Raw genomic sequence first — 24,465 nt, forward strand, 5'->3', positions numbered from 1 at the left:
AATCTGATTGATTGATTGCTTCTGTGGACAGGTGTCTTTTATACAGGTAAAAAACTGAGATTAGGAGCACTCCCTTTAAGAGTGTGCTCATAATCTCAGCTTGTTACCTGTATAAAAGACACCTGGGAGCCAGAAATCTATGCTTATCAATTTATAACATTTTTGGCATGGATTTTATTGTTGTCATTCTGTCTCTCACTGTTCAAATAAACCTACCATTACAATTATAGACTGATCATTTCTTTGTCAGTGGGCAAACGTACAAAATCAGCAGGGGATCAAATACTTTTTTTCCTCACTGTATTCTGGTTGGTTAGAGCCAGTTTGCGCTGTTCTGTGAAGGGAGTAGTACACAGCGTTGTACGAGATCTTCAGTTTCTTGGCAATTTCTCGCATGGAATAACTTTCATTTCTCAGAACAAGAATAGACTGACGAGTTTCAGAAGAAAGTTATTTTTTTCTGGCCTTTTTGATTCTGTAATCGAACCCACAATTGCTGATGCTCCAGATACTCAATTAGTCTCAAGAAGGCTAGTTTTATTGCTTCTTTAATCAGCACAACAGTTTAGCAAACACAACATGCCATTGGAACACAGAACTAATGGTTGCTGATAATGGACCTCTGTACGCCTATATAGATATTGCATTAAAAATCAGCCGTTTCCAGCTACAATAGCCATTTACAACATTAACAATGTCTACACTGTATTTCTGATCAATTTGATGTTATTTTAATGGACAAAAAAATTGCTTTTCTTTTGAAAACAAGGACATTTCTAAGTGACCCCAAATTTTTGAACGGTAGTGTACCTCTGCTGCAGAGGATAAGTTCATTAGAGTTACCAGCCTCAGAAATTGCAGTCCAAATAAATGCTTCACAGAGTTCAAGTTACAGACACATCTCAACATCAACTGTTTGTCAGTGTTGCAGAAAATAAGTCCAAAAGACTTTAGTGAAAGCACAAACTCATGCACGATGAAATGCCCTGAGGCGAGAACTCCGCACGCAGGCGAAAACAAAACGGGCGCACTGAACATGTGCGACAAAACACTCCTACACATAGGAGAACAGCTCAACCGAGCAAACAGTATAACAATTAGCAAAACGCACGACAGTGAAAACAATCACACACAACACTTGACAAACACAACGAGAACTTATAGGACACTAATGACACTAAACGATAACAGGTGTACAATACCAGACCAGACCAAACGAACATAGAAACATACAACGGTGGCAGCTAGTATTCCGGAGACGACGAACGCCGAAGCCTGCCCGAGCAAGGAAGAGAGGCAGCCTCGGCCGAAACCGTGACACTGTTCAGAGGAGACTGTGTGACAATGAAATGCAACTCTAAAATGTGCAGTTTTGTCACACAAAACAATGCCACAGATGTCTCAAGTTTTGAGGGAGCGTGCAATTGGCATGCTGACTGCAGGAATGTCCACCAGAGCTGTTTCCTGATAATTGAATGTTCCTTTCTCTACCATAAACCGCCTCCAATGTCGTTTTAGAGAATTTGGCAGTATGTCCAACCGGCCTCACAACCCCAGACTACATGTAACCACGCAAGCCCAGGACCTCGACATCCGGCTTCTTCACCTGCGGGATGATCTGAGACCAGCCACCTGGACAGCTGATGAAATTGAGGAGTATTTCTGCAATGACTTGGGAGCCAACCCCCCTTTTGTGGGGAAAAACTAATTCAGATTGGCTGGGCCTGGCTCCCTTGTGAGTGGGCCTGGATCCCAAGTGGGTGGCCAGACCAAACGAACATAGAAACATACAACGGTGCCAGCTAGTATTCCGGAGACGACGAACGCCGAAGCCTGCCCGAGCAAGGAAGAGAGGCAGCCTCGGCCGAAACGTGACAGTACCCCCCCCTTGACGCGCGGCTCCAGACGTGCGCCGACTCCGGCCTCGGGGACGACCAGGAGGACGCGGAGCAGGGTGCGTCGGGTGACCACGATGGAATTCCGTCAGGAGAGACGGGTCCAAAATGTCTCTCCTCGGCACCCAGCACCGTTCCTCCGGGCCGTACCCCTCCCACTCCACTAGATATTGGAGACCCCCCATCCGACGTCCTCGAATCCAAGATGGACCGCACGGAGTATGCCGGTGCCCCTCGATGTCCAATGGGGGCGGAGGAGTCTCCCTGATCTCATTTTCTTGGAGTGGGCCAGCTACCACCGGCCTGAGAAGAGACACATGGAACGAGGGGTTAATACTTTTATACTCAACAGGTAGTTGTAATCTGTAACACACCTCGTTCAATCTTCTCAGGACTTTAAATGGCCCTACAAACAGCCGACCCAGTTTCCGACAGGGCAGGCGGAGGGGCAGGTTTCTGGTAGAGAGCCAGACTCGATCACCAGGTGCGTACACCGGTCCCTCACTGCGGTGGAGATCGGCGCTCGCCTTTTGACGACGGAGGGCCCGCTGCAGGTGGACGTGTGCAGCGTTCCATGTCTCCTCCGAGCGCCGCACCCACTCATCCACCGCAGGAGCCTCGATCTGGCTCTGCTGCCAAGGTGCCAGAACCGGCTGGTAACCTAACACACATTGGAAAGGGGTTAGGTTAGTGGAGGAATGGCGTAGAGAATTCTGGGCCATTTCGGCCCAGGGAACGTACCTTGCCCACTCCTCCGGCCGGTCCTGGCAGTATGTTCTAAGAAACCTACCCACATCCTGGTTCACACGTTCCACCTGCCCATTACTCTCCGGGTGGTAACCCGAGGTGAGGCTCACCGAGACCCCCAACCGCTCCATAAAAGCTCTCCAGACTCTGGAAGTAAATTGGGGACCTCGATCAGACACAATATCCTTGGGTACCCCGTAGTGCCGGAACACATGGGTGAATAGCGCTTCGGCGGTCTGCAGGGCAGTAGGAAGGCCCGGCATAGGGAGCAAACGACAGGCCTTAGAGAACCGGTCCACAACGACCAGTATAGTGGTATTCCCCTGTGAAGGAGGAAGGTCAGTGATGAAATCCACCGAGAGGTGAGACCATGGTCGTTGTGGAACGGGCAGGGGTAGTAACTTACCCCTAGGCAGATGTCTAGGCGCCTTACACTGGGCGCACACCGAGCAGGAGGAAACATAAACCCTCACATCCCTCGCCAACGTGGGCCACCAGTACTTAGCACTAAGGCAGTGCACTGTCCGGCCGATACCAGGGTGTCCAGAGGAGGGTGACGTGTGAGCCCAATAGATCAATCGATCCCGAACCTCGAGCGGAACGTACCTCCGACCCTCCGGGCATTGAGGTGGACTAGGGTTGGTGCGTAACGCCCGCTCGAGTTCAGCATCGACCTCCCACACTACCGGTGCCACCAGACAAGACTCCGGCAGTATGGGAGTGGGCTCCACGGACCTCTCCTCCATGTCATACCGCCGAGACAGTGCGTCTGCCTTACCGTTCTGTGACCCAGGGATGTACGTGATCTTAAATATGAACCGGGTCAAAAACATATTCCACCGCGCCTGGCGAGGGTTCAGTCTCCTCGCTGCCCGGATGTACTCCAGGTTACGGTGGTCCGTCAAAATGAGGAAAGGGTGTTGAGCCCCCTCAAGCCAGTGCCTCCACACCTTTAGGGCCTGTACCACGGCTAAAAGCTCCCTGTCCCCTACGTCATAGTTTCGCTCCGCCGGACTGAGCTTCTTGGAATAAAAAGCACAGGGGCGGAGTTTAGGTGGCGTGCCGGACCGTTGCGAAAGCACGGCTCCTATACCGGCCTCTGACGCGTCCACCTCTACCTGAAATGGTAAAGAGGGATCCGGATGCGCCAGCACCGGAGCCGAGTAAACAGGTCCTTCAGCCTCCCAAATGCCCTGTCCGCCTCGGCTGACCACTGCAGACGCACCGGACCCCCCTTCAAAAGAGACGTTATGGGAGCTGCCACCTGTCCAAAACCCCGGATAAACCTCCGGTAGTAATTCGCAAACCCCAAAAACTGCTGCACCTCCTTCACAGTGGTTGGCGTTTGCCAATTACGCACGGCTGACACCCGGTCTACCTCCATCTTCACCCCTGACGCAGACAACTGATAACCCAAAAAGGAGACCGACTCCTGGAAAAACAGACACTTCTCTGCCTTGACATACAGGTCGTGCTCCAACAGCCTCCGCAACACTCGGCGCACCAGGGCCACATGCTCGACTCGGGTAGACGAGTACACGAGAATGTCATCTATGTACACGACCACCCCCTGCCCCTGCATGTCCCTGAAGATCTCATCCACGAATGATTGGAAAACTGAAGGAGCGTTCATCAACCCGTATGGCATGACAAGATACACGTAATGGCCCGAGGTGGTACTAAAGGCTGTCTTCCATTCATCGCCCCCCTAATGCGCACCAAGTTGTACGCACTCCTGAGATCTAATTTAGTGAAGAAACGCGCCCCCTTGCAATGACTCCGTCATGGTCGCAATCAGCGGGAGTGGATAACTGTACTTCACCGTGATCTGATTGAGACCACGGTAATCAATGCACGGGCGTAACCCACCATCCTTTTTCTTCACAAAAAAGAAACTCGAGGACGCAGGGGAAGTGGAGGGCCGTATGTATCCTTGTCTCAGAGATTCGTCTATGTAAGTCTCCATAGCTCTCTTCTCCTCCTGAGACAGAGGATACACATGGCTCCGTGGGAGCGCAGCTCCTGCCTGGAGGTCTATCGCACAATCTCCCTGCCTATGGGGGAGGCAACTGCGTCGCCCTCGACTTACTGAACACAATAGCCAAATCCCCATACTCAGGGGGAACGTGCAATGCGGGCACCTGGTTTGGACTCTCCACCGAGGTAGCCCCTACGGAAACGCCTAAACATCGACCCACACACTGGGCAGACCACTCCATCAGAGCCCTCTCCTGCCACGAAATAGACGGGTTATGGGTACTCAACCAGGGCATGCCCAGCACCACCGGATACGCAGGCGAGTCGATCAGAAATAGCTGGATCATCTCCTGATGACCCCCTGCGCACACATCCTAAGTGGCGCCGTGACCTCCCTGATCAAGCCCGCACCCAACGGACGGCTATCTAGGGCATGAACGGGAAGGGGACGTCAACAGGGAGAAGGGGAATCCCTAAGGCTAAACAAAATTTCTTATCAACAAAATTCCCAGCCGCGCCTGAATCTACCAGCGCCTTATGCTGGGAATGAGGTGCTACCTGTGGAAAACGCACAGGTATACAGAAGTGCGCAACAGAGAGCTCTGGGTGAGTGGGGCGCCTACTCACCTGGAAGGACTCCCCAGTGCGGGGCCTGTCGTCTTCTCCCCTAGGAGGCCATCCCCAGCACCCAGCCGCGGTGTGTCCTCCCGACCACAGTTGGTGCAGGAGATGGACCCCCTCGTACTCCGACCCCTCCTCTCTCTAGCGCCAGCGCCCCGAGCTCCATGGGGCACGGCTCGGAGGCGCTGGAGGGTGAAATGGACGGACCCCCTCGGGACGTCCGCGGGTAGCTAGCAGGGTATCCAGCCTGATGGACATGTCGACTAACTGGTCGAACGAGAGGCTGGTGTCCCGACAGGCCAGCTCCCTACGGACGTCCTCACGTAGACTACAGCGGTAGTGATCGATGAGGGCCCGCTCATTCCACCCTGCATCCGCCGTCTAGAGTACGGAATTCCAACGCGAACTCCTGGGCACTCCTCTTCCCCTGCCGGAGGCAGAACAGATGCTCCCCGCCGCTTTCCCCTCCGGGGATGGTCAAATACCGCCCTGAAGCGGCGGGAGAACTCAGCATACGTGATGGTGGTAGCGTCTATTCTCCCTCCACTCGGCGTTGGCCCATTCTAACGCCCTTGCCGGAAAGGCAGGAGATCAGGGCGGACACGCTCTCGTGCCCCGGTGCACGGTGGCCAGGTAAAGCTCCACCTGGAGAAGGAAGCCCCTGACACCCGGCAGCGGTCCCATCGTAGGCCCTCGGGAGCGAGAGTCGAACTCCTCTGGGTTCCGGGAGCGGGAATGGGCTGACTTGCCGATGGTGAGGGCAGGGAAGATGGCGTTGGGGGTGTCCCTCGGGTCTCCCAGCGTTGGAGGGTGGTGATCACCTCCTGCAGGGCGGACCCCATCCGCAGGATCTGGTCATTCTGCTCCCGGACCCTGTCCTCCAACGTCTCCTGTGCTGCTGCGGCTCCTGCTGATTCCATTCGAAATGGTGTGTGCTTCTGTCAGTGTTGCTGTAGGTGGGTGTGGTGGTGGAATCAGGCGCAGGACGCAGAAAATAAGTCCAAAAGACTTTAGTGAAAGCACAAACTCAAGCACGATGAAATGCCCTGAGGCGAGAACTCCGCACGCAGGCGAAAACAAAACGGGCGCACTAAACATGTGCGACAAAACACTCCTACACATAGGAGAACAGCTCAACCGAGCAAACAGTATAACAATTAGCAAAACGCACGACAGTGAAAACAATCACACACAACACTTGACAAACACAACGAGAACTTATAGGACACTAATGACACTAAACGATAACAGGTGTACAATACCAGACCAGACCAAACGAACATAGAAACATACAACGGTGGCAGCTAGTATTCCGGAGACGAGCAAGGAAGAGAGGCAGCCTCGGCCGAAACCGTGACACTGTTCAGAGGAGACTGTGTGACAATGAAATGCAACTCTAAAATGTGCAGTTTTGTCACACAAAACAATGCCACAGATGTCTCAAGTTTTGAGGGAGCGTGCAATTGGCATGCTGACTGCAGGAATGTCCACCAGAGCTGTTTCCTGATAATTGAATGTTCCTTTCTCTACCATAAACCGCCTCCAATGTCGTTTTAGAGAATTTGGCAGTAAGTCCAACCGGCCTCACAACCCCAGACCACATGTAACCACGCAAGCCCAGGACCTCGACATCCGGCTTCTTCACCTGCGGGATGATCTGAGACCAGCCACCTGGACAGCTGATGAAATTGAGGAGTATTTCTGCAATGACTTGGGAGCCAACCCCCCTTTTGTGGGGAAAAACTCATTCAGATTGGCTGGGCCTGGCTCCCTTGTGAGTGGGCCTGGATCCCAAGTGGGTGGGCCTAGGCCCTCACTGTCCCACCCATGGCTGCGCCCCTGCCCAGTTGTGAAATCCATAGATTAGGGCCTAGTGAATGTCCTTCTATGAACTGTAACTCAGTAAAATCGTTGAAATTGTTGCATGATGCGTTTATATTTTTGATCAGTATATTTTTTTCAAATGTTTTTCAAATTAGTTAAAAATTGTCTTGAGTCAATAAGTATTCAACCCATTTGTTATGGCAAGCCTAAATAACTTCAGGATTAAAAATGTGCTTAACAAGTCACTTAAGAAATTGCATGGACTCATTATGTGTGCAATAATAGTGTTTAACATGGTTTTTGAATGACTACCTCATCATTATCTGTACGGTCCCTCACTCGTGCAGTGAATTTCAAACACAGATTCAACCACAAAGACCAGGGAGGTTTTCCAATGCCTCGCAAAGAAGGGCACGTATTGGTAGATGGGTAAAAATATTTTAAAAAGCAGACATTGAATAGCCAATTTAGTTTAGTTTAGTTTAATTATTCAACAAATTAAAAAAACAAGCACACACAGTAAATTCATCGAGGATAACACACAATCAAGTCTGGGACTTATTTCCATTGTGGTCCTCTATTGGTGCATGGTGAAGTTATTAATTACACTTTGGATGGTGTATCAATACACCCAATCACTACAAAGATACAGGCGTCCTTCCTAACTCAGTTGCTGGAGAGGAAGGAAACTGCTCAGGCACTGGGCGAAAAGGGTCCATATCAGGGGATATCTTTACATGACACGTTTTTGATATTCTACAGAATACAGACCATTTCCAATGCATATTTTGAGTTTTGTGGATATGCACCATATCCTGACAAATTCTGAATCCAGATTAGTCTTTTAGACATATACTGTATGAAGTTGGGATTACTCCGTATATCACACATGGACATTTCCTATGGCCGGATATGGGCTCATTCAGTATCCTGAGATATCCTATTTTCTCTATTCATGTTAACAAATACTGACTGTATTCATCACATATCTGTTTCCTCAGCACATTCTAGATATGAAGCTATATTGATTCCAGATATGCTTCTCTTGGCTGAGGTCCATATCCGGATCTTGATATGCTTTTTGATATGCTGAAAATAAGGACGATTTCTGATGCATTTAATAATAATAATAATAATAATAATAATAATAATAATAATAATAATAATAATAATATGACAAATACTGACAGTAGGACTACATAACCTAGTATATTTTCTCAGCACATACAATGCATATGCTCTTGACTGAGGTCCATATCAGGATCTTTATATGCATTTTGATATGCTAAATAAGGACATTTTCTGATGCTTATTTTAGTTTTGAGGACATGCTCAATAATTTGACAAATATGAAATCCATATTTTACTTTCATGCACAAATCATTTTTGGATTCCCATTGGATATCATACATGGTATGGCCGGATATTGACTCATTAGATATCATGAGATAGGCCTATATGGACATATTTTTTCTCTATAAGATATAATAATAATAATAATAATAATAATAATAATATGACAAATACTGACAGTAGGACTACATAACCTAGTATATTTTCTCAGCACATACAATGCATATGCTCTTGACTGAGGTACATATCAGGATCTTAATATGCATTTTGATATGATAAATAAGGACAATTTCTGATGCTTATTTGAGTGTTGAGGACATGCTCAATAATTTGACAAATATTAAATCCATTGAATTCTTTCAGACACTATAATTTTTGTATTCCCTCTGGTTAAAGGCGCGCAAACCGCAAGCTAAAAGCACTGTAACTGGTAGCCTAGCAACAATAATCGCATATTTTCTGCTGGAGTTCCAACTGTCATTTTTTAATTTGGGCGCCACAAATGAGTGTGTAAATACCTCAAAGAAGTTAACACTAAGGTGAGTAGCTAATTTGAGATATGTTAAATTTATCTTAGTAACTAGAATCAAGAACGTTAGCTAATTTTGCCAGTAGCCAGTAGGGCCAGCTAAGCTAGTTAGGCTTGATAGTGGGGTAAAAGCTAACTGGTAGACTAGCTAACAAATAACGACATTGCCTTACCTTCAGGATATTTTTATTTTTTACCCCCTATCAAGCCTAAAGCTGACAACTAACGTTTTAAAATGTTTAGGCACATTTTGTATTACTGGTTAATATAAGCAAACTAGCTAACTAGCTAGCTAACTAACTAGCAACTTGGCTAGCTAGCTAGTTCCAGTTATTTTTCTCATCATGAATGAAGCAGGTAGAGTAAGCTACCTTGTGGTTTAGTTATGTGAAATGACAATATTTTCTTGCAATATCGACACAATTTTGATTAATGATTTATGCGTTGACAGTTTGGAGTGGATCACAGACCAACACTCTACCATCACGTTGGGTCTGGACTGCGAGGGACCGCAGCTGATGACCCAATGTGCACCTATCGCATCCATTGTCCATAACAAACAGAGCAGGCAGGGGTATTGAGGGTGTGTAACTTTTATTTTCTGTTGTATGTCCTACTACTGAATATGGTATGCTCAGATATGTCACCTTCATGTGAAGGTTTACGATGATGTTTGGCGCCTGAACAGGTCAAATAAATTGGGCGCTGGACATTTCATGAGTCGGCTTTAGCCCATTTTCGATCAGACATACGAGGATGAATATTAAAATAGCTATGATTTACATATCATGTAAGGATATCTATTGAACTTATGAATATTTTGAGAAATATGGATCAACAAATCACACATTTCAAAAAATATGTCTGCGTATAAAGGCATGTCAGCATGTTGAGACATATCCTTTCCGGAGTTAGAAAATTCTACAAATATGTAAGCGCATCAGGTGAGTGTCTTGAACGCATCTCATCCCAGATATCTCCCTGGGTCATACGGTAGCAGGGAGATTTTTGAGGTCCGGATTGGATGCCTGTAGAAACTGTCCCATTACGGAGAATATACTGAGGACCTGAAATGGTACCTCCACACCGACACTGTGGTGAAGAAGGCGCAACAGCGCCTCTTCAACTTCAGGAGGCTGAAGAAATGTGGCTTGGCCCCTAAGACCCTCACGAATTTCTACAGATGCACCATCGAGATCATTCTATCGGACTGTATCCCTGCCTGGTATGGCAACTGCACCGCCCGCAACCGCAGGGCTCTCCAGAGGGTGGTGCGGTCAGCAGGAAGACCAAGAAGATCATCAAGGACCTCAGCCACCCGAGCCACGGCCTGTTCACTCTTCTACCATCTAGCAGACAAAGACCGTACAGGTGAATCAAAGTTGGGATCAAGAGAATGAAAAACAGCTTCTTTCTCCAGCCCATCAGACTGTTAAACAGCCATCACTAGCCGTCCTCCGCCCAGTGCCCTGCCCTGCACCTTAGACACTGTCTGTTGAAATGTTATTTGATCTCTGAGAAATTAAGCTGTACATACTGTATTCTCAACATAGCTCATCCTATATAACTACTGCTGCACATACCTTTTTCATACTTAAATATTGTCCACACTGTCCATACACACCAAGTATTTATATTCCGGACTCTGACATTGCTCGTTGTGATATTGCTCGTTCTGATATTTCTTAATTTCTTGTTAATTTTTGTATTTTTATTTTTCTGTCTACACTTTCATAGTGCGTATTAGATTTGTTTGTATGCAAATATCCGCTCAGACACATCCTAGTGTTTACAGTCCCATGTCTCAGTCAACCAGGCCTCCAGACCGTCATACTCAGCTCTGTTTATTAACCCAGCCTCTGATGCAGCTAGCCAGGCTGCTGTTTTACAGCCCTCTGCATGGCACGGGTCGACTGTTAAGGCTCACACACACCGATGTGCGTAGGTACGCATACACGCACGCACGCACACATGAAAGCACACACACACACAAGCACACATCAGAGATATGAATCCTGATAAGGAGCCAGATGGGGAAGTACCTCGGCAAAAGCAGACACCAGCCAATAAAGAGACGGCAGGAGCTCGATTGTAACTGTGTGGAAGATAATGACCTGTGTTGATTCACTGATTGTGTGTGTGTGCGCGCGTGCCTGCGTGTGTGTGTATGTACTGTATGTGTGTGTCTGAAGTGAAGTATCAACGCTGTTAGACTTACACATAGAAAACACAAACAAAACGTACTCTGTAAGACGGTGACCTTCATTTGTGTGTATTTCTGTGTGTATGTGTGTGTATGTGACTGGTATCTAGAAGTGAGAACACAGATGAAGGAGAGATATGACTGTCTAATGACAAAGGATTTAACACTGCGTTGATTTTGATCATTTCACTATTGTAAGTCTATTGTCTGTCACACCTTTATGAAGACTGAAAAGCATAAGATAATAATAACTTATAATAAATAACTTCACAGTGGGGAGTAGCATGCAGCTACAGTTTAGAGAGTTTGCTGAGATAGAGACTGAGAGAGAAGGAGGGAGAGAGGAAAGGAGAGAAAGAGAGAAAGAAAGAAATGACACGAGTGACAGCCCAGGGAATTTCTCTAGTTCTCCACAAGTTGAATAAAAACACTATATTCTGTATTTGTCCAAGTTGCATCAGAAAAAGACAATAATCTCCACAGTCAAGAGATCAAAGTCAAATCTCCAAATGATGTCATATTAGTTTGGATCAAGTGTGACATGTACACTAACGTGGCAAGGCAACAGTATTTGTTGGACCTAGCCTTGGGCACAGTCAATAGGTTTCCTTTTCATTCTTTACGATATGAGCACAATTTTATCACTCCAAATGAATTGAGAGCCGATGGGGCGATTGGAATTTTGTAATAATGTGTGTGTGTATGTGTGTGTGTGTGTAAGTACATGAGTATGTGTGTGTACATCCATAAAAGTGTGTGTATCTGTGCATGCATGTTTTTGTGAGTGCATTTGTGTGTGAGCATGCATTTGCAGGTGAGTGTGTGTGTTCCTATGTCACATCAGCGTGTGTCTCACCTGTGCCCTGGTCGGTGTGTTCCTGAGACTGGTGCTGGCTCTGGTGGACCCACTCCCCATTGCACTTGAAGAAGATCTGCAGGGCGGGGTGGGCCCGGCATTTGAGCTTGATGGGGTTGCTCTTGATGATGTAGGCATCATCGGGCTCCTGCAGGAAGTGGGGGAGGGTCCCTGATGTGCCATGCTGCAGAGCATCACTCCTGGAACCTGGAGACAAAGAACATAACATTAAAGTTATAGAGTAGAGTACAGTAGAATAAAGTAGAATGACTGACTGGCCATGCTGCAGAGCATCACTCCTGGAACCTGGGGAGACACAGGGATCGGGACAGTGTTAGAGTAGAGTAGAGTAGAGCAGAGTAGAGTAAGGTAAAGTTGAGTAGAGTAGGGTAAAGTAGAGTAGAATATCAGTAACATTCCACAAGTATCGATAATACCCCAACATCTCAAAAGTGTCTCAAAAGTGCACCCCAGGCAATAACTCAATTACATGGAAAACCTAATCCACAGACCTTAATCCATAACAAAACATATGCAACAATGTATAAAGAATCAGGAGAGTCTGAGAGATGATGACACCCAGACCTTCCCACCTTCCCGTAGAAAACACTCCCACAATAGATGCTGCTTAACCACCTCAATATGATGACAGTCTACATTTCATTGACACTCTTTGATCTTTCAAAAGCCAAGCCCTTCACAATCCGCTCATTTCAGGGAGTGATTTGGCAACAATTATGAACTACAATAATTATTCTGTCTGACTCACACAGTAATCAGGTGTGTGTGTGTGTGTGTGTGTGTGTGTGTGTGTGTGTCCCAGCCGGTGCTTATTATGAAGGATTTGAAGCCTAGCAGGTGTTATTACACTCAAACTAAATCCCTCAGCTTTCCTCCTGGAACCTCTCCTGTGGGTCTGAGTGGGTTTAGGGAGACAAAAAAAACCTGTGTGTGTAAGTGCGTGTGTATGTGTTTAGGGGTTTTTAAATGTGAAAACACCTGTGAGTGTGTGTGACCATGAGTGTTTGTGAATATGTAGGTATGTGTGTATGCATGTGTGTATGTGTGTGTGTATGTGATCGAGGGGGTTTGGAGAGGTGAACGTCCCCTGTGTGTGTGTGTTTCTTTATAGGTAGCGGGGTTGCATTCTCCAACTCCATCTCCAGGATTATAGCTAACCAAGTCTCTGTCCAGCATCTAATCCCTCTACCTCACTACAGAAGCTCTCCTGCAGGAGGAAGAGTCCTGATTGAAGATAAATAAATGTGTGTGTTATGTTCTGGCTGTGTGTGTTTGAGTATGTGTGTGTGCAGGGCCTGACATTAACGCTTTTCCGCTTGCCCGGGACAAGAAGAATATAGATTTAAGTTGTCCGAATGGACAACTAAAAACACATGAAACAAAAATCACAATATCAAACAATTATGCTACTCCGATCATAATTGGATCAGTGGCCTCCGGATGCAATGTGTTGCACACTGTCCTCCCAATCTCTGCATAGCACATCGGAGTATAATTATTGTAGGCCTGCATTGACAGGCACGAGCGGTCTTTCAATCATGCAGTCGCAAGATGCGCTTTTGAGATCAAAGCGAGCAGCGTGTGCACATTTGTTGATTTTCATTGCTAGTTAGTGAGTTATTTGCCCAGATATAGTTAATTTTTAGTCAGCAACGAAAATCCTGGAAAAGTCATGGTGTGTGCATCACCTGCATGTGCCAGTGGGCCGTTGCTAGAGGAGAGAGAGAGAGTGAAAGAGAGCAATCGAGAAACATTTGCTCTTTGCACGCTCCCTCAAAACTTGAGACATCTGTGGCATTGTGCTGTATGACAAAACTGCACATTTTAGAGTGGCCTTTTATTGTCCCCAGCACAAGGTGCACCTGGGTAATGATCATGCTGTTTAATCAGCTTCTTGATATGCCACACCTGTCAGGTGGATGGATTATCTTGGCAAAGCAGATATGCGCACTTACAGGGATGTAAACAAATTTGTGCACAAAATATGAGAGAAATAAGCTTTTTGTGCGTATGGACAATTTCTGGGATCTTTTATTTCAGCTCATGAAACATGGGACCAACACTTTACATGTTGCGTTTATATTTCTGTTTAGTGTAGATAAACATCTTAGTTAGCTACCTCGCCACCTTAGCAATTTGATCCCTGGTTCATTGAATGAGGGAATTATTTTATAAAGACATAAAAAGTATTTGGTTGTAATTGTAATGTTGCATGGTGGCCAACCATCCTCCAGGAGATTCCAGGAGCGCTACTGGGTGGGCAGGCTTTTGCTCCAGCCCTGCTAGAACACACCATATTGACAAGCTGACTCTGGTGTGTTTGAGCAGGGTTGGATCAAAAGCCTGCACACCCAGTACCTGTCCAGATGTAGGGTTGACAGACCACATGTGTTTCATGCAGTAGCCTATCAGTGCAGTATTTTACTTTATGGGGTGTTAAGTGCCTTGCTCAAGGCCACAACGACAGGAGATACTATATAATTCATGGTATCAGAGACCAGCAGCCTTCCATTGTCAATACCAGTGATAATAATGAATGTGGGGGGGGGGGGGGACAAGTGACTTGTAAAAAAGTAAAAAAATCTGTCCCACTTGGCTAAAAAAAGTTAATATCAAGCCCTGATGTGTGTGTATATTTGATTTTCTAACTTGTGTGTGTGTATTTGTGCGTGTGTGTGTTTGATATTCTGACTGTGTCTGTGTGTGTGATGTTCTGGCTGTGAAAATCTCAGCTCTCAAAGGCGGCTACCTCTCTCCTACAAATACTGTTTATGGAACTGAACAAAAGAGACATCCTTTTCATTTAGAAATGACTAGAATGACTAGACCCCAGGCTAGCTATCTCCTCTTGCCTGGAGCACTCCAATTTGTTGGTGCGTGGAGAGCTGACATGCATTAATTGTGTTTGGATAGCGACAAAACACAGACGCCAGCACACACCGACACACTGACAGAGAGACGTACACATAGGGCTGTGGCGGTCATGACATTTTGTCAGCCGGTTATTGTCATGCAAAAGTCTGCCGGTCTCATGGTAATTGACCATTAATAAATATAAACACTTTTAGAATCTCCAGGCCTCCACTCATACAAGCCGCATACAAGCCGCTGATGCGCGCCTTTGGAACATCTACATTTTAAAAAGTCTAATAAATCAATTTAATATACACCATCACAATAAAACCATTATTTATTTTAGGAAGGTCTAAAAAAACATTATTATATGAAGAAAATGTATTTCAGAAGAACAGAATATGAGTTAGCCTACTGTATGTTAGCCTATCTAGCTATGCTCCATGCCTTAGGCTGTAGGCTTGTTCATTTAGCAGACAAGATATGCTTTTAAGTCCCGTGCCATTATTTTATATTATATGATTTTAATTGAACTTAGCTGAATAAAATATAAAGGATATTTTTTCCCATTCCGGAGCGAGTGCCGATATGAAGTGGCTATGCTGGACGGGAAAGTTATCATTTGAAACAGGTCCTATATGCTAGAATAAGAGTTATTTGTCCATTTTAGTTGTGAATGATACAAACCTTAGAATGTCTTAGAAATCAAATCATATACAGATGTAGGATCTTCATTTGATCACTCTTTTGTTGCTGAGAGTTTTCCTGCACAGCAGGAAATGCAAACTTGTAGTGTATTCGAGGTTTAAAAAGTTTGTAATATCTGCTTTAAAATGTCATACTTGATTTGCTCTAACGAAAAACCTACAAAATATTTACATTAATTATAATCCACATAATAATTCACATTTCCTCTTGCTGCAGGATTATTTTCCTGCTGTAGCAACCTGGCTCAAATTACGATCCTACATCTGTATGGGCTGCATGATATAATAATATAATATGCCATTTAGCAGACTATAGGCTACTATAGGCTATTGATGATTTGAGAAATTCGCAAAAAAAGCTTGCGCTCTGTTCCTTGCCTCAGGCTGCACAAGCTGTTCTTTAATCAAGTATTCATATCTTCACCCATCAGACTATTCTTAATTTAATCTTGTCTTTACTAATATGTAAAATGAGTTTCAATTTAGAATGTCTCATTTTCAAATGGGCAGGAACAGGGGCAGGGGAAAAAATACATGTCATCCGTATGCACTGGAATAGTGAATGGAGGCAGCTTTCCTGCCAGTTCGTTTAGCCAGGTAGGCTACTCTGGTTATTTCACGCCACGCATCAACCACAGTTTGAAGAGCATGCAGCCTCTCGCTGCGCAACAGGTGATATTCCGCTCAAACTCTGTATGTCATGGGCTCCCCAACCCGGTTCCTGCAGCTAACCATTGCTTAATTTGTGAAAACAAGTGAAATCTGTTTGGGAACATCGATAGATCTTTCATTAAACTGTTGACAACCCCTCTCTCTGCATGCTTGAGAAAGGAATGAAGGAGAGAGAGGAGGAGATGGAAACGCACTGTGGTGAGATATTCTGTAGCTAAAGGTAATGTGTCAGCCTATTAATTATGAAAATATAAAAATATGTCCCTATTTCTAGGATATTCAAAATCAAATACAAATGCACTGTAACTGTAGGCTAACTATGTAAGCCACCCTGCACAATCAATTAACCAATAGCATCGCCTAGGCCTATATGTTCTCTCCCAGACTCATGGATAGAAAGTTTGGAGTGTAGCATAAGGTAACCAGTCTATCCATTATGCATAATAATAACATCCACACTCAAAGGCGATTACTAGAATGTGTTTAATTTTTGAGTATCGGCTAGATCAATTATGTACCAAAGACATCTTATATCAGTTTTTTTGTATGTGTTTCTGCCATGCATAATATGCGGTAGGCTATGTATTGTATAATGGCACAATCATTATTTTTAATTCCTTGTGGGGACCGGCATAATGTAACAATTGTTCCTTGTTTTGCTATCCTTGAAATGACTTCTGTTCCCCATGAGGATAACAAAACCAAACACACACACAGAGACAGACAAAAGAACAAAACATTTCAGCACTGACTTGTTTTTTAATAGACCTCAGTACTCAGTAATCAGACGTGGATAAACAATCAATTTACAGCTGCTATTCCCCTGTCATTTGCAAGCTAGAACATCACTTAGTAAGAATAAGTAATCTGATTCTATATCTGTGGTTAGGGCCAGCGTCTGATAGTGTCTGATAGAGGGAGAGGTGGCAAGGCTTTAACCCCTTGACTGCTGATGTCACGGCTCTCAGGTCTGCCATACTGGCAGCCATTAACAAGGGTCATCTGAATCAAATCAAATCAATTCAAATTCAATGTTATTGGTCACTTCACATATTTAGCAGATGTTATTGCTGGTGTAGCGAAATGATTGTGTGCCTAGCTCCAACAGTGCAGTAGTATCTAACAATTCACAACAATACACACAAATCTAAAAGTAAAAGAATGGAATGAAGAAATATATCAATATTAAATACAGCAATGTCGGAGTGGCATTGACTAAAATACAAAAATACTGTACAGTAGAATAGAATAGAATACAGCATATACATATGAGATGAGTAAAGCAGTATGTAAACATTATTAAAGTGACTAGTGTTCCATTATTAAAGTGGCCAGTGATTCCAAGTCTATGTATATAGGGCAGCAGCCTCTAAGGTGCAGGGTTGTGTAACTGGGTGGAAGCCGGCTAGTGATGGCTATTTGAGATAGAAGCTAGTCTGATGGCCTTGAGATAGAAGCTGTTTTTCAGTCTCTCAGTCCCAGCTTTGATGCACCTGTACTGACCTCGCCTTCTGGATGATAGCGGGGTGAACAGTCCGTGGCTCGGGTGGTTGATGTCCTTGATGATCTTTTTGGCCTTCCTGTGACATCGGGTGCTGTAAGTGTCCTGTAGGGCAGGTAGTTTGACCCCGGTGATGCGTTGGGCAGACCGCACCACCCTCTGTGGTCAGTGTGTGTGTGTGTGTCTGTGTTTCTGTGTGTGTGAGACCAGAGGGCTGAGAGAGCCGACACACACACACACACACTCAATCCATTCCGCCACTGTCAGGGGAGACTGCCGCGCCCGTCGCTACGCAGTGTTTCCACGGTGATCTATGACCGATGGGCCACTCCGGCAAAAACGCAAAGGGGCCACAGATACATCACACACAGCGTGAGAGGAAAACAAGATGTCACTGCCATGGGGCTGAGCGATGGCACTGCCATGGCACACACACACGCATTCTGGAGCAGACACAATCTGCTGATGCAGTGCACGTGTCACAGCCACGACCCGGAAGGACCTACACAAAGAATGGTCTATCAGAGAACAGCAGGGATTGTCCAAATAATGGTGACCAAGCAGAATAAACTACATAACACCATAAACCAATATATTATATCAGATTGAGATGGGCAAGTATTGTTACTTTGCTAAGAACAGCCTGAAAGAAGACTAGCTAAAGGCTTGGCAATATCATCATTATCACATGCCCAAAGCCAAGTAATAGCATAGTACTCAGAAATAATGAATAATAGCTATACTGAACAAAAATATACATGCAACAGGCAACAATTTCAAAGATTTTACTGAGTTACAGTTCATATAAGGAAATCAGTCAATTGAAATACATTAATTAGGCCCTAATATATGGATTTCACATGACTGGGCAGGGGCGCAGCCATGGGAGGGCATAGGCACCCACTGGGGAGCCAGGCCCAGCCAATCAGAATGAGTTTTTCCATGCAAATGGGCTTTATTACAGACAGAAATGCTCAGTTTCATCTGCTGTCCGGGTGGCTGGTCTCAGATGATCCCGCAGTTGAAGAAGCCAGATATGGAGGTCCTGGGCTGCCGTGGTTACACGTGGTCTGTGGTTGTGAGGCCGGTTGGACGTTCTGCCAAATTCTCTAAAGCAACATTGGAGGCGGCTTATGGTAGAAAAATGAACATTCCATTCTCTGGTAACAGCTCTGGTGGACATTCCTGCAGTCAGCATGCCAATTGCACGCTCCCTCAAAACTTGAGTCATCTGTGGCACATTTTAGAGTGGACTTTTATTGTCCCCAGCACAAGGTGCACCTGTGTAATGATCAAGCTGTTTAATCAGCTTCTTGATATGGCACACCTGTCAGGTGGATGGATTATCTTGGCAAAGGAGAAATGCTCACTAACTGGGATGTAAACAAATTTGTGCACACAATTTGAGAGAAATAAGCTTTTTGCGTGTATGGAAAATGTTGGTGATCTTTTATTTCAGCTCATGAAACATGGGACCAACACTTTACATGTTGCATTTATATATTTTTGTTCAGTATAGATTGTCATGTACAACTCAGCAACTGAGCGGTGATATTCAGGGTTTCTCTAGAGTCGATTTGAATATTGAATAGCTCCCTGTGTGTTAATGCTAGAGACTTGGCTGCAGCTCAATCCCCTCTTTCCGCCGATATCAAGTTTGTGCCAATTCCATAACATGGGGCTTGTGAAAGCGGTCTTTTTCTACATATGAGAGGATCCGGACAAGAAAATGTTCACCAAATAGTCTATAAAACCCGAACTGTTTAGGCTACAAATAAATAAATCACCACCATCCCAGATTACCCATTATATTGACCGGATACTCTAGTGGCCGCTCTAACAATTAAAATAAATGTCTTAAAAATAGAAGGCAGTCGGGAGTAGGGCTGTTGCGGTGACCGTCATGACCGCAGACAAATTCCTTATAACAGTTGCTCATGGTAATCCTATCCAAAACGGTGCAAATGAATGGTGTTAATGGGTAGCCTACAAAACTTGCTTAAATATTCATTCCCCTTGCCGTTTTTCCTATTTTGTTGCATTACAACCTGTAATTTAAATGGATATTTATTTGGATTACATGTAATTGGTGAAGTGAAATGAAAAAAATTACTTGTTTCAAAAATTCAAAAAAATTAATAATGGAAAAGTGGTGCGTGCATATGTATTCACCCCCTTTGCTATGAAGCCCCTAAATAAGATATGGTGCAACCAATTACCTTCAGAAGTCACATAATTAGTTAAATAAATATAGTCCACCTGTGTGCAATCTAAGTGTCACATGATCTCAGTATATATACACCTGTTCGGAAAAGGCCCCAGAGTCTGCAACACTACTAAGCAAGGGGAACCACCAAGCAAGCGGCACCATGAAGACCAAGGAGCTCTCCAAACAGGTCAGGGACAAAGTTGTGGAGAAGTACAGATCAGGTTTGGGTTATAAAAAATATCAGAAACTTTGAACATCCCACGGAGCACCATTAAATCCATTATTAAAAAATTTAAAGAATATGGCACCACAACAAACCTGCCAAGAGAGGGACGAGGCGAGGAGGGCATTAATCACAGAGGCAACAAAGAGACCAAAGATAACCCTGTAGGAGCTGCAAAGCTCCACAGCGGAGATTGGAGTATCTGTCCATAGGACCAATTTAAGCCGTACACTGCACAGAGCTGGGCTTTATGGAAGAGTGGCCAGAAAAAAGCCATTGCTTAAAGAAAAAAATAAGCAAACACGTTTGGTGTTCGCCAAAAGCCATGTTGGAGACTCCCCAAACATATGGAAGAAGGTACTCTGGTCAGATGAGACTAAAATTGAGCTTTTTGGCCATCAAGGAAAACACTATGTCTGGCGCAAACCCAACACCTCATCACCCCGAGAACACCATCCCCACAGTGACTGGGAAACTGGTCAGAATTGAAGGAATGATGGATGGCGCTAAATACAGGGAAATTCTTGAGGGAAACCTGTTTCAGTCTTCCAGAGATTTGAGACTGGGACGGAGGTTTACCTTCCAGCAGGACAATGACCCTTAATATTCTGCTAATACAACACTTAAGAGTGGTTTAAGGGGAAACATTTAAATGTCTTGGAATGGCCTAGTCAAAGCCCAGACCTCAATCCAATTGAGAATATGTGGTATGACTTAAAGATTGCTGTACACCAGCAGAATCCATCCAACTTGAAGGAGCTGGAGCAGTTTTGCCTTGAAGAATGAGCAAAAATCCCAGTGGCTAGATGTGCCAAGCCTATAGAGACATACCCCAAGAGGCGGCTCTACAAAGTATTGACTTTGGGGGGATGAATAGTTATGCACGCTCAAGTTCTCTGGTTTTTTGTCTTATTTCTTTTGCATCTTCAAAGTGGTAGGCATGTTGTGTAAATCAAATGATACAAACCCCAAAAAAATTCATTTTAATTCCAGGTTGTAAGGCAACAAATAGGAAAAATGCCATGGGGGGGTGAATACTTTCGCAAGCCACTGTACGCGTGTGAACAACAGTCACAACGGTTTCCACTAGTCACCACAGCCACAAATTGGCTATATAGTTAAAATTCATGAAAAGTAACATTTGCTTTTTGGTCTTAATTTAAAGTGGAACTGACAGTGTTTTCACTACTTTGCAGATATGAAACAAACAGACAATCATAATTTCAGTCAAAAATATCAAATTCCCAGTTCATGCTACAAAACCAACTATATGAGAGGTTTGAAAAATAGGCTCTATTTTACTCAACAAACCCATGACGTACAGTAAGGGATTGTTGACAGAATAGATGGTTGCAGTTCAATGCATGATTAATATAATTCACCAATACATTTCTTGGTAGTCCAAAAAATATTGCTATCAGGTTGTAAATCACAGCTGGCCTGGTACATTGTTTGCTGCCTCGATTCGGGTGCACTGTTTCAGTTTCAATGATTCAATATTTTTGACAAAAACTGACAAATGTAACGCTGGGAATGTCAATACAATCAAACTAGCAAGGGCAATAATCACCAATCAGTCATAACGTGGCTAATAGGCTAGCGTATCTATTTATGTAGCAAGCTAAAAACTTGGAGCCTAACGTTAGCTAGATAGCTAGCTAGCTGCTAGGAGGATGTCATGTCATTGGAGGAGTGGGCGAGTGACTGACTTTTTCTCATATCGTTTTTCGGTGGCTACACAGCTAGAGATGCAGTCATTTGGTTAGCTAGCAAGAAATGTGAATTGTTTTGCTAGCTAGCTAGCTAGTTATGCTGAACTTGAACAACCGTTATCCAGTTAGCATATCTCTTGCGTTCGCAAATTCACTCTGGCTATTTACTCCGATTTCAGAGCACTCTCGTCTGAGTGTGGCAGAGCGCAGAATAACTGATTAATTTACGAATGTGCAACACTTTCCACGCTGAATATGACCAGTGTCAGTAAACATAGGCAAAAAAAGTAATCGTTTGTGTCGAGCGCTCTAGACAGTGGTGGAAAAGGTACCCAGTTGTCATACTTGAGTAAAAGTATAGATACCTTAATAGAAAGTTCCTCAAGTAAAAGTGAAAGTCACCCAGTAAAATACTACTTGAGTAAAAGTCTAAAAGTATTTGGTTCTAAATATACTTAAGTATCAAATGTCAATGTAAAAGTATAAATCATTTCAAATTCCTTATATTACGCAAAGTAGAAGGCACCATTTTCTTATTTTGAAATTGTAGGCTATTAAAGATAGGCAGGGGCACACTCCAACACTCAGACATCATTTACAAACGATGCATTTGTGTTTAGTGAGTCCGCCAGATCAGAGGCAGTAGGGATGACCACGTGTTCTCTTGATTAATGCATGAATTGGACCATTTTCCTGTCCTGCTAAGTATTCAAAATGTAACGAGTACTTTTGGGTGTCAGGGAAAATGTATAGAGTAAAAAGTACATAATTTTCTTTAGGAATGTAGTGAAGTAAAAGTAAAAATATAAATAGTAAAGTAAAGTACAGATACCCCAAAAAATTACTTAAGTAGTACTTTAAATAATTATTACTTAAGTACTTTACACCACTGGCTCTAGATAACATGTAAACAGCCTAACCAGCATGTGTTCTCTCATTTGTGTCTGGAAGTAGCAAGCTAGCCAACTTTAGCCAGTTAGCTTGGGTGCTTGATTGGGACAAGCGTGCAAAACCAACTGTCCAGACCGAACCGTTGGAGCTACAAACTATGTCACCAACATCAAAAGGCAGTTTCAGGGGAGTCGTCTGAAAGTAACCCAGTACCGGAATGTAAAAATGGCAGAATGTGCACAGGGGTAAAAAGTGCCACGAATAACGTGACCAAACATGGGTCCAAAAAAAACAAAGATCTTCCATTTTGTTATGTTACAGCCTTATTCTAAAATTGATTAAACAGTTTTTTATCCTGATCAATCTACACACAATACCCCATAATTAAAAATGGAAATATCACATTTACATAAGTATTCAGACCCTTTACTCAGTACTTTGTTGAAGCACTTTTGGCAGCGATTACAGCCTTGAGTCTTCTTGGGTATGACGCTACAAGCTTAGCACACCTGTATTTGGGGAGTTTCTCCCATTCTTCTCTACAGATCCTCTCAAGCTCTGCCAGGTTGGATGGGGAGCATCGCTGCACAGCTATTTTCAGCTATTTTCAGGTCTCTCCAGAGATGTTAGATCGGGTTCAAGTCTGGGCTCTGGCTGGGCCACTCAAGGACATTCAAAGACTTGTCCCGAAGCAACTCCTGCATTGTCTTGGCTGTGTGCTTAGGGTCATTGTCCTGCTGGAAGGTGAAACTTCACCCCAGTCTGAGGTCCTGAGCGCTCTGGAGCAGTATTTCATCAATGATCTCTCTGTACATTGCTCCGTTCATCTTTGCCTCAATCCTGACTAGTCTCCCAGTCCCTGCCGCTGAAAAACATCGCCACAGCATGATGCTGCCACGACCATTCTTCACCGTAGGGATGGTACCAGGTTTCCTCCAGACATGACGCTTGGCATTCAGGCCAAAGAGTTCAATCTTGGTTTCACCAGACCATAGAATGTTGTTTCTCATAAGTCTGAGAGTCTTTAGGTGCCTTTTGGCAAACTCCAAGCGGGCTGTCATGTGCCTTTTACTGAGGAGTGGCTTCCGTCTGGCCACTCTATCATAAAGGCCTGATTGGTGGAGTGCTGCAGAGATGGTTGTCCTTCTGGAAGGTTCTCCCATCTCCACAGATAAACTCTGGAGCTCTGTCAGAGTGACCATCAGGTTCTTGGTCACCTCCCTGACCAAGGCCCTTCTCCCCCGATTGCTCAATTTGGCTGGGCGGCCAGCTCTAGGAAGAGGCTTGGTGGTTCTAAACTTATTCCATTTAAGAATGATGGAGGCCACTGTGTTCTTGGGGACCCTCAATGCTGAAGAAATGTTTTGGTACCCTTCCCCAGATCTGTGCCTCGACACAATCCTGTCTTGGAGCTCTACGGACAATTCCTTCGACCTCATGCTTGGTTTTTGCTCTGACATGCACTGTCAACTGTGGGACCTTATATAGACAGGTGTGTGCCTTTCCAAATCATGTCCAATCAATTGAATTTACCACAGGTGGACTCCAATCAAGTTGTAGAAACATCTCAAGGATGATCAATGGAAACAGGATGCATTTGAGCTCAATTACAAGTCTCATAGAAAAGGGTCTGAACACTTATGTAAATAAGGTATTTCTGAAAATTTGGAA

At 44.6% G+C, this 24,465-nt stretch overlaps 1 protein-coding gene across 6 annotated transcripts in view; it reads right to left on the reverse strand.

The window, feature by feature from the left end:
- LOC121541592 (netrin receptor UNC5D-like) overlaps nt 1-24,465 on the reverse strand; it is a 353,223-nt gene that overhangs the window by 96,364 nt on the left and 232,394 nt on the right. For all 6 annotated transcript variants that reach the window (XM_041850722.2, XM_041850721.2, XM_041850720.2 and 3 more), the window contains exon 2: nt 12,006-12,212. In XM_041850722.2, coding sequence (XP_041706656.1) covers nt 12,006-12,212 — 207 coding nt within the window. The remainder of the gene's footprint in view (nt 1-12,005; nt 12,213-24,465) is intronic.

The sequence above is a fragment of the Coregonus clupeaformis genome, chromosome 27 (genome assembly GCF_020615455.1).
Source record: "Coregonus clupeaformis isolate EN_2021a chromosome 27, ASM2061545v1, whole genome shotgun sequence".
In the NCBI taxonomy this organism is placed as follows: domain Eukaryota; kingdom Metazoa; phylum Chordata; class Actinopteri; order Salmoniformes; family Salmonidae; genus Coregonus; species Coregonus clupeaformis.